The sequence below is a fragment of the Typopeltis vanoorti genome, chromosome 6, assembly GCF_054136105.1.
Source record: "Typopeltis vanoorti isolate ZY-2024b chromosome 6, IOZ_Tvanoo_1.0, whole genome shotgun sequence".
NCBI lineage: Eukaryota > Metazoa > Arthropoda > Arachnida > Uropygi > Thelyphonidae > Typopeltis > Typopeltis vanoorti.
Window position 1 is genome coordinate 148,755,353 of NC_143554.1, and position 11,672 is coordinate 148,767,024.

Sequence of the window (11,672 nt, forward strand, 5' to 3'; positions counted from 1 at the left end):
TCAGTATTGTGAAAATAATAAATTTATCATGAAGCGATGTGCGATAAAAATATTAAAGTCACTCATTTCAAATAGTCAAGGAGGCACAAGAAATAGCCTACAGTACATTCCACTTTGTTTAAAAAGTCACATGAAATCTTACTGACGTATTGGATCCCAGTGATGAATATTTTTCATGGAAAGCGACAAAGACAAGTGGCAATCGTACACACTTCATGAAAATATGCTTTGTTTGTCGTTGCAACAGGACATATTATTATAAATTAGCTATTAATAATCAGCCAATGCTGATAACATAGCAAGTCATTTGCAATATAGATCTAATGGCATCAATAAAAGATAGAGACTTAACCAAAATTTAAATAGATCATATAAATTGAGGCAGTCAGTCTGGAAAACAGAGAAAAAGATGGAGCTTTGACAAATCGAAAAACGGACAGGTGTCACATGGACAAGAATGGCAAAGGAAAAGTGAGAGTTGGAGAGTTTGGGGAAGGCCATTGTTCTTCAGTGGGACATTTAGGCTAAGAACAACAACTTAAACTGAGGGAATGTTGATTTTCCCTATTTGTACATCTGTGGCGTTTGTCAACTGGAAGTTCACAGTTTATGCGCCTCTAGAGTTTTTCACTATAACATTTCGCATTGAACTCCTTACCAGAACCGGCGTTAGAGTCTTTGCTGCCCGCATGCAATTTCTATCTAAGCGCCCCTCTAACGATCCGGGCATGTGTGGTTCTTTTACTATAATAAATATTTAAATTATTTGAAATTTCTTAAAATAAATTTTGACAGAACAGCCACACGTTGGTTCGCTAAATGTAACGAACCGGGGGTGTTGACTAACCAGGATAATCTTTAAAAACCCGAATATTCAAAAATTCTCAAAAGATAAATGAAATTTTGATAAAGCCACTTCACTTTAATCGATGAATATAATAACACCGGGATTATAGCCTTCTCACCGACTCCAATCACTAACAAAATTAAAATGAATTTTAATTAAAGTTAAAATTTATTTTAATTTTGTTAGTTTAAAAAATTCTTGCATTTTACAAGTTACTAAATTCTTAGTAATTTGTAAATTTTTTTAAATAATTTTTAGTGGAACTATCTTTTAGGAAAATAAAAGAAACTCAAGATAGATGAGAAAATAAGAAAAGAATTCAGAAATAATTAGAATATTTAATATAAGTATTCAAAAAATAACATCTTTACAGAATAACAGAAAATAAATTAAATTGCATAAATATACTTGAAATTTTTTTTATTAAAATTTAATGTTTTTGATTTCATATTCACAAAATTAGAAATAATGGTCTTAACTTCTAATTCCGCACATATATCATTTAAAATAGTATTAAAGCCAAACTAACAAGCCTTTTTTGTGACATCAATTTCAACTTGGAAAAAGAACGTTCACCGCTCCCTACACTAACAGGTAAGGTTAATATTATTCTGAAAGAAATTTAAAAGTTAGGGAAAGATAAATTATTGGACACAATAAAATTAAGAATATCGAAAAGGTTTTGAATACTTAAATTATCCTTCCGAAAAATATCCTGGAAAGCACATAACTCGTCATATAGTTCTATTGCATTTACGTCTTTATTATCGCTGTCCTTCAAGAGAATGTCTAAAGCGTCACATTTTTTTCGTAAATCTTCGTTATTAATTTGTAGTAATCTATACAAGAAATCGAAATTAGCCTAATATGTTTTAAGTTGTTCAAAACGTTCTATTATCGAACACATTGCAACGTCTAGAAGAGTACAAAACACATTCACTCTAAATTTATCTTGTGGCGATTGTGGCGTTTCGTCATGATACTCGTAGTCAAATTGTCGTGTCTTCTTTCATCGTCGAACTTCCGTACCAGTTTTAAATTCTTGTTCTCCATCCACCTCTTCACTCAGTTCTTTTGCCATTTTTAGAACTTCTTTAAAATTTGTATCTGATTGATGTTCTTGTAAGAATATTTTTAAGTTTTCGACAGATTCTAAAGCAAGTGTAATGTTCATATTTTTGTCTTGAAGCATTTTACTCACAGGGTTTATTCTGTTAAGTAAATCATGCCAAGTTATAAGGATCAAATAAATTTGTAGTCCTTTATTTTAGCACATAATGTGTTTGCTTCATGCTGAGTTTCTTTATTAAAATTTTCGTTATTTGAAATTTCAAAAAAGTGCATCGTAAATTTCTCCTAACTGATATCATAGAGGGCGGATTGCATTAATTTTACTTTCGCATCGCATTTCTGATGACTGTTTCGATGTTAAATTTTTTACGAACTTTGAAAGTATTTCCCAACGTTTGTAAGAGAATGAAAAGAAATTGTATATTTCTTGAATAATTGCAAAGAAACTAATTGTATCTGCATTCACTTTGGCTGCATCGTTAGAGATTAAATTTAGAGTATGAGCAGCACATGGCACGTAAAAAGCTCGAGGAGTTTTGTTCAAAAGCAAATTTAGGAGCCCATATTTTTTCCGTTTCATATTTGCCCCATTGTCATACCCTTGACCTCGCATGTCTTCAATGGGAATGTTCCATTTTTCCAGTTGTTCCATTATTGTTGCACATAAACCATATCCTGTGGAATCTGATATATCTGCAAAACCTAAAACGTTTTCCATGATCTAAAATTATGGAATAATATTTAGATTTTCGAATTGATAATAAAATTGTATCCCTAATTGCGTTACTTAAAGTTTTCAATAGTTCATTTTGACTGTCTTTACTCAAATAGTGTACTCCATTGTTTCGTTGTAGGGCCCTTTCAACATGATTTTCCATAACGGGATCAAACTTCGCAAACAGTTCGACTATTTTTAAAAAATTGCCGTTATTCCTTTCATATAATTTATCAGATGATCCGCAGAAAGCTAAATTTTGGCTACCAAGGAATTTTATAATTTAAATCAAGCGTTCTAAAATACTCGGCCAATGTTTCTTTTCCATTTAATAGATGCTTTGAGTCCGGCAATCAATAGCAGTTGTTGTTTTTTTAATTTTTATCAAATTCCTTCCATTTTAAGAAATTTTTCATGTGAGTTAAATTAGTCTCATGTCTATGCAAAGTTGTACTTACATTTCTCTAATCATTATAACCTCTACAAGACTACTTGATTCACTAGGTGCGAAAAGTTTGCAACAAAAGCAAAAAACAGAATTTAAAGTTTAGAAATAAATGAGCCATGTTCTTGACACGAGCTCCCCGTTTTCTATTTTTCTATTATAATATGTATCGCCAAATTTAGGATCATATGTATCTCTGGGATATATTATATTTTTCTTTTGAACAGGACCCATTTCAATTATAACAACTCTTAAATTTTCATCAATATTTCCCCATTCAACTGGATCTTCTAAATTTACAGAGACCAACAATGTGTTGTGTTAGTTTCGTGGTCAACTACAACTGAATCTTCCCCTAACTGTTTTTCATTTAAATCGTGTGTCTTATTATCTTGTTCAATAGCTGCAATAGTACTTTCATGCAAACTGGATGATGTGCACGGTTCTTCAACTCTGATTTCTGATGTATCGAGTTGGTTACAATCTGCATCAGAATATTTTAATATTTTAACAAATTTATTACAAATTTACAAATTTACAAATTACAAATTTAACAAATTCTATTTTATACGCACAAGAAATTATTACACAACACGACACAGAGACGAAATAATAGTCTGCACTGCGCTACTCTCAGTAGCGTACTGAGATGCGTACATATAACTGGTATGCATAAAAACCGTTCACCATTTCACTTTAGATAGACTGCAGTATACACAACATTCTGCAGGCAAGCATTTAGCCTGCTCTCGCTGCAAAAATTGTAAATAGCCGGTTGATCAAAAGGCGGCAATATACAATTTTTTAAAATTTTTATTCGGTGTATCCGGCCTTATTTATTTTAATATTGATCATTCTAAGAATTTTTTGTTTTTATGATAAAAATTTTGTTTCTTAAAAATGAACTTAGGAACCGTGCCCCGGTGGCGGCGCCCCCTTCGTAGCGGCGCCCGCATGCACCGCATGCTCTGCATGCCCGCTTCCTCCGGCCCTGCTCCTTACCATCGGCTTCATTCGAATAGCCTGCTAATTTTAAGCCAAACATGATCATCAACACTGTTCCGATTCGATTTGGGTAGGGAAGTGTTGCTGTGGTAGGAGAGTAGGCTGTTGGAAAGTTGTGATATTCCGTGAAATAATACTCACAACATGCACTCTTCAAATCAGAACTTTTTCTGTATGGCTGTAAGAAGAATTTTTTTTTACCAGTACAGTTTATTACGTGTAGCGGGATGATGTTGTAATAAAGGTCAAGGTTCGAATCTCGTCCTGATAATATACATTTTGTTTTTTATTTTGTGAACGGAATCATGTCGGTTACAACACCGTTAAAAGGCTAAATACCATTAGGAGTTCTTTCCTTTTATCTGACTGTAACTGTCCATCTGATTTCTTTTATATTGAATTAGGAGAAATGGACGAATACTCAGTTTATAAAACCTGAAGTTTTAAACATCTAAAGTTACTGATGTAGGCGACAATAACTTTGAAGTTTTCTGCAACTGTGCGTGTTTGTGTGATAGTCCGCAGAAAAACTTCAAAACTCTTTCCGTTAAAACAACTGAAAGTGTTTTGGAGAAAAAAATCAAAAATTCGTTTTCATATTCACTTTTTCTGAATTGAATGAACGAAACGTTTTTGAATGAAAACGCATCTGAATATTTTGCACGAATATTTGGATTTGCAGAATGTTATAATTTCTGGTTCTTAATTCTTTGAAGAAAGAAGAACTAGAAACATTATACATTTGTTTCTAAAAGATATATCCTTACAAATGGTCTTTTACATTTTTAAATAAATACATATATAATAAATAAATCAGCGAACGGCTTTTATTTCATTATATGGAGTAGGCAAGGCAGAGGTAGCTGGCCCATAACCATCACTAATTACAAGCCGCCACCGAAGAAGAGAAGGACAAACAAAGGCTGCCATCTCTTGGTACTTAACCTTAAGAGAATATGTTACTGTCTGAAATAATGTGGATTCTACGGTCGATTTTCTTGGGTTTACGGGACGAGAAACCCATTTGCCGATGCCAAAAATCGACTAACTAAGGAACTGTTCGAAGAAAGGCATAGAAAAAGTTCCTACAGTTGGTGTCTAACTTGAACTTTAGTCTACCTTTTTTGGCGGCCTATTGCAGAGGATTGCAAGCCCCACTTCCATTGCGCTACACAGGACTACATTATTGAATATTCATCACAAAATAAAGAAAAAAAGAAACTGAAGTTTTGAAATAAAAAAAATGGAAAACCTTTTCAAATTAGAATAACTCTGCGATTTATACTCAAACAGGCAATTATATATCAGAAACAATAAAGAGACTAATTCGTTTTATTCTTTATCTCAGATAGACATTAAAAGATTCTTTAACGTTAATATTCGTCCACTACACCAAATCATAACCAAAAGAAAGATAAAATAAATTAAAAAAAAAAATGGATGTATAGGATCTGGAAAATATGTGAAACCCTGCATAGCTCTACACTACAAGTGATCAATCCCAGAGTTCTGGTTGAAAAATTTACTTGCACTGAAATGGCAGATTATCAACGCTATGAGACCACTAACCTCCTTTTATGGAGAGTTGAAGGGTCTTGAAATTGACAGATAATCAATTTTTATTCCAGCTGCGCTGATGTGTTGTAGCTTTCAATCCTTGGGTGGGGATTCTCGTAAAAAATAATATTAAGTAAAAAAAAAAAGATGACAGCATATGAAACGGTTGTACATATAATTTGGTGATAAAATCATACTAAGCCTTTTTCATTTAATTTATCATGTTATTCACAGATAATGCCACCCTTAATGTAATCATTTTTGAAATTACTGGTTTACAATTGAAAACGTACTAACTTAAATGCTAACACAAAGCTTACGGCAATCTAAATCATCTTTTTTCATGTATAATTTATTTTAACTTTCAGGGCCACTTAATTGTCTGTAGTTCTGTTGAATATCGTTGCGAGTTATGCGGTGCCAAAATGAACTGGGATGACCTCGAATCGCATAAGAAATTCACCCATTTCAAGAATTTTGACAAATATTCCTTTTCTGGAGAAAAGACAGAACCAGATAATCTATTTGTGAGTTTCGAAATTTTCTTCTTACGTGTTCGTATTTCTCATTCTCCGCTTTTTTTACATAGATTATGTCCGAATATTTCTCCTCTTCACTGTACAATTTACAATAACCAACTTGGTAAAGAAACCATGTTAACTTATTTTCCTGATTCCAGATAATAACATTATGAAGAACTGTTTGTTTTCTTGATAGTTCATGTTAAAAATAAATTAAAGAAAACATCATAACACCTTTAATACCACCCACATGAATATAACGAAATTGAAAACTTAAGATTAAAGCTAGGAATGGTGTAAGTGGGGTTACTTTGATGACAATATTGAAATACAACAGTTCAACAATGGTTGATGTATTGAACTGTTATATTTAAACCCTTCAACAATGGTTGCTGAAAACTTTTGTCTTTTTTTGGTGTGTTATTTCATAACAACAACAACAATAAAAGCAGTCTGTTTTTCTCCAATAAAATACGCTAAGAAATAAGTGATTTAAATTTAAATAACTTAAAATGTTAACTATCTAACTTGCATGCTAATTTGTGTCTGATTTTAGAATTAAATTAATAATAATGTTATCTTAGAATAAAAGTAATATCATTATTAATTACAAATATGAAACTCTTTTCGTTATCGATAATGGTCATTATGGTTTCAGTTTGTTTTAATTATTTATGCCATATTAATAAATGCATTATTACGTGGTCAGAAAAATCTTATAAAAGAGCACGACGTACAAGAAGGGGATATTGAAGAAATTAGTAAGTTTTGTTGAAAATAACTCATTAAAACTATTTTTTCTTCATCCTTTTGAAAAGTGTTTACCCATTTTAACTGACTGCTTTAACGGATATTCTGTATTAGTAATTATTAATTCATAATTACGAATGAAAAACAGAATTCATTTATTATGTACTTCTGTAGGATGACTCAAATTGCTCTTCTGAAAATGAAGGTGATCTGTTCAAACTCACTGATCCAACTTTTATTGATGAAGAACTCAAAGTTAGGGATCTATTCCGAATTTACTTCTATAAATGAAATTTTATACTTTTTTTCACAGTTTTTGTTTAATTTTCATGGATAAAATTGTTTCTTTTCATATACATCAAAATACTACAAAAGTTTGTTATCCTATAGCATGCTATTATCATGGGTAGGCTAAGAGTTAGATAATAGGAGACAATGCGTTTTCGAGTCTTACCCTAGATATCAACAGCAGGCGATGATCTCAATACAAACAAGGCATTCACAAACGACTGTGCTACATTATGATGAGCTCACAGTTTGTCGACCGGTGCGACGTTTTTAAATGAATTTACACATTAAATTCGATTTATTTATTAAAAGGAGGTTTGGTTATTAAAGGAGTTTTTCGTTTCACTCTACACCTTACACAATGGGATCCAAGTCTGCAATGGCAAAAATGCTTGTCTTTAGATGATGAACAATTTTTATTGCTCGAATTTTGCTATGACGCTGATCACTGAATGTCTAAAAGAGATCAAAAATATGATTTCATTGAATTTCATATTGAAAAGAACAACAGGTAGGAAAGTTTTAAAGCGAATAAAAGTTGAGCAGCTCACAGATGTGAACTGTAAACTAAAATACACAAACATTATTCAAAAAAAATGAGAGAGTTTAAGAGCAGGAACCAAACCTTGAAGATTCAGTGGCAAGACATGAAGAAATCACTGAATGATTCAGCCAGAGAGGCATGTGGTGAGGTTTTCTGCATGAATAGAAAACTCAGAACTACATGATGGACACAGGAAGGTACAGAAGAAAGCATATCAAAAGTTCCTGAAAATAAGTCAGCCTGTGCTCTTAGGGAATGCAGAGACAAATGTAAGAAAGCTACACAGTGTAAACTAGCGAAACAAAAGCCATGGGTAAACTTTGGTAAGAACATAGAAAATAAATATCAAGAAGTGGCAGATTATTCTAGAGGCTGCTGAAAAAGCTCAGAAATGGAGAAAGAGTGGTGTTAAAATAATTAGAGATAATAAAGGGGACATGAAAACTGGAGAGAAAGTATCCTTGAAGAATGGAGTAATTACTTTGAAAATTGCTAAAATCGAACAAGTAGTGATGACAGCACAGTGCTGAAAAACACTAAGCAGGCATGCAATCAGAAGTACATATCCATACTTGCAATAGAAAAGCCAGCCAAGCCTGTAATGTAGAAGAGCAGCAGGATTACATGATACTCGAGCAGAAATGCTGAAGTATGGTGGTATAAAAGTCTTGCCGTGGCTGCACTACATAGTTCAGAAAGTCAGGATAGAGGTTAAAATTCCAGATGATTGGAGTAGAGCTCTCATAGTACCCATGTACCCATATATATATATATATATATATATATATATATATATATATATATATATAGCTGGATTCGGGCCAATTAGAGGCTGTCAGGATCAGATTTTCACTATGCCAAAAATAATTGAGAAATCGTGGGAATATAACAAAGATCTGTACTTGAGTTTTGTAGACCTGTAAAAGGCATATGAAATATGTCCAAGAGAAAAGCTATTCAAAACGCTACAGTTATATAGTGTCAATGGGATATTAAATGAAGCAACAGTTAGCCTTTATTTGAGTTGTAAGTCAGCAGTTAGAATTAAAGAAAGTACAGGAAGATGCCAAAAAGTTAAATCTGGTGTCAGAGAAGTATATACATAATCCCTTCTGTTATTCATTATCTATATGGATCGTATTATGAAGGAAAATGGAATTAAACATGATATCAAATTTGGAGATGTTATTCTCAGCTCTTTACTGTATGTAGATGATGTTATACGTTTAAATAAATCCCCCTACAAGTCTGCAAATTTCCCTGAATAAATTGAATAACTGTTGTAAGAGATATGGTATGAAGGTCAGCAATAACAAGACAAAGGCAATGTGCAAATAGACAAAAGCATTGATAATATCAACTGCACAGAACGTGTAAAATATTTCAGCTACTAAGGCACGATTTTTAGTGAAGATAGAAAATTAAATATGGAATTAGACAACAGAATCAACAATTCCGGTATGGTAGGAGGTCAGCTGAATAAATTCATATGGAATAAGAGAGAAATTAGTCAAAACTCTAAATCAGCTGTATACAGGACAGTGTTCAAACCAATTTTAACTTATGGATCTGATAGCTAGGTCAGAAGTAAAACACTTGACCAAAGACTAGAGACCGCATATATGAGAGTCCTGAGAAATTAGAGAAGTGAATAGATGGCATCGATGGCAATATCGTATTAATAACGAGGATATTAGGAAAGAACTTGATTTTGCCACTATCCAGGAATGCGTTAGCAGAGCAAATCTCAGGTAGTATAATCACTTAAACAGAATGGGCAAGGAAAGATTGACAAAAGAAGTGTTCTCGGCTGGTTTGCAAGAAAAAGACCCAGAGGAAGACCAAGATATAGGTGGATTGATATGGTACAAAGTGCCTTAGAAGACAGATAATAGATTGATTTGGAAGAAACTGTTGATAGGAAGTTAGTAATGATTTAAGTGCTTCATGTTGTCAGGGGTGCGCCTACCATATGAGCAATGTGTGCGACGCACACAGGCGCCGGGATAGTTAAAGGCGCCAAAGATTTGGTATGATATTTTAAATAAAGTGAATTTTGTCAGCAAAATACTGCAGTCTTCATCTATGAATTCCAACTTGCTTTAGATGCATTGAATGATCTAAATCAATTTTTAAATGATTATAGGTCTGATGAAACTTTCAAAGAAAATGTAGAAAGCTCAAAATTAATCGCAGCAAAGTGTGACGCAGTATCTGTATTTTGTAGTAGTAGACCACTAAGACGACGTAAAAGGACAACACAATTTGATTATGAAAATATAGTAGATCCTAAAATTGCATTTAAAGTAATTTTTTTCTCTGCATAATAGATCAAACATTACAATCTTTGCAAGAAAGATTTACTTTATTAAAAGAACATATTAATTCCTTTCAGTTTTTGTATTAGTTAAGTACTTCCCAAAATAAACAATATTTATTATCTTCTAAAAGTTACGACAAAAATTAACACTTGACAATCATTCAGACATTCACGCAGATGATTTATGCGAAGACCTTTTACACTGTCAATCATTTATTTCTAATTTTAAAAACTATATATATCACATAATTCAGTATATTTATTCAAACTACTTAATCACAGTTTATCCAAACTCTACAATTGCTCTTCGGATTCTTTTGCCATTACGGTATCTGTATCATCTGCAGAACGGTCCTTTCTAAACTTAAAATTATTAGAAACTACTTGCGCTCCACAATGGTACAAGGTAGACTTTGAAATCTTGCCATTAAATCAATAGAGTCAGATATTTTGGATCAACTTGATATTATTCGAGAATTTTCATTAATGAAAACTAGAAAAGTTCAATTCACTAAGTGATTTTTCTTTCTGTTTAAATATTTATTTAACTATTTCTTTACCCAGTAATGTTTAATATGTTCCTCTTTTATATACTTGTAAGTTACTATTATATTTATTTATTTCATTATTTATTTACTTTATTTTTTTCCAAATTATTTTTGTTGTTTTTGTACCCTACTTGTATGTTTATTGTTTTTTATATATTTGTTTTTATAATTTCTTCATTTGGTTCAATAAACTTATATTTAACATATTTCTCATTTCATTTTTACTTTCTGATACGTTTTTATAAAGTGATTTTTTATTGAGGGGAGGGGTATAGGGGCGCCAACTAAAGTTTTGCACACAGGCGTCGAACACTACTAGCGCAACCCTGACATGTACCCACCTTAAGGGTACATGTCAGGAATATTTTGGATATGATAATCCATTAGCCGATGGCAGTATATACTAATGCTATAATAATAACCTGCGCTAATTATGAACGAATTCACTAGTTTTAGTAGTTTCAAACCGTTCTCTAAGACAAAGTATAAGCTATTTTCAAATATTCTTATTTTTCGTACGTACAATGTGCTCCTCTATTTCATTAATAAATGCAGAAACACCTTACGTATTGCTTGCGAGAAGTTATGGAATGTCCATTCTGCAAGAGGAAGTTATGTCTAATGAATGTGAAGCAGCATTTCGCTGAACGATGTTCTGCATTGTCCAGTAGATGTGGAAATCATCCAGTGACTCATGACATTAAAGAACGTGAAGTAAGTGGTACTTTGTTATATTCAGAATGTGTTATTCAATATATTTAGCAGTATTTCAGAATTTATGTTTCGTTCGGTCTTGTAAGACAGCGTTTCTAAAAGTGTGATCAAGGATCCACTAATGGGCCACGACAGAATTTTATTAGTAAACAAATATTTTTTATCTTAGTTCATAATTTTAAGATAATTTTAGAATATATTAAATACATTTTGATATATTAAAAATACAATTAATATAAAAAAGGTTTTTTAGAAAATTTGTTTTTATTTCAATATAATATGCGTAATATCTTGCCACAAGCTCTTTATATCTCGGGATTAGAGTGAGTAGTGGTATATAAAATCAG

General features: G+C 32.1%; 1 protein-coding gene across 1 annotated transcript in view; it reads left to right on the forward strand.

Annotated features, from left to right (window-relative positions):
• The window catches only part of LOC150106076 (uncharacterized), an 89,007-nt gene extending 77,634 nt beyond the window's left edge, over positions 1–11,373 (forward strand). Inside the window, exons 11-12 of the mRNA XM_090394623.1 lie at positions 6,009–6,167; positions 11,167–11,373. Of these exons, the coding sequence (XP_090250749.1) occupies positions 6,009–6,167; positions 11,167–11,373 (366 nt within the window). The remainder of the gene's footprint in view (positions 1–6,008; positions 6,168–11,166) is intronic.
• Positions 11,374–11,672: the final 299 nt, after the last annotated feature.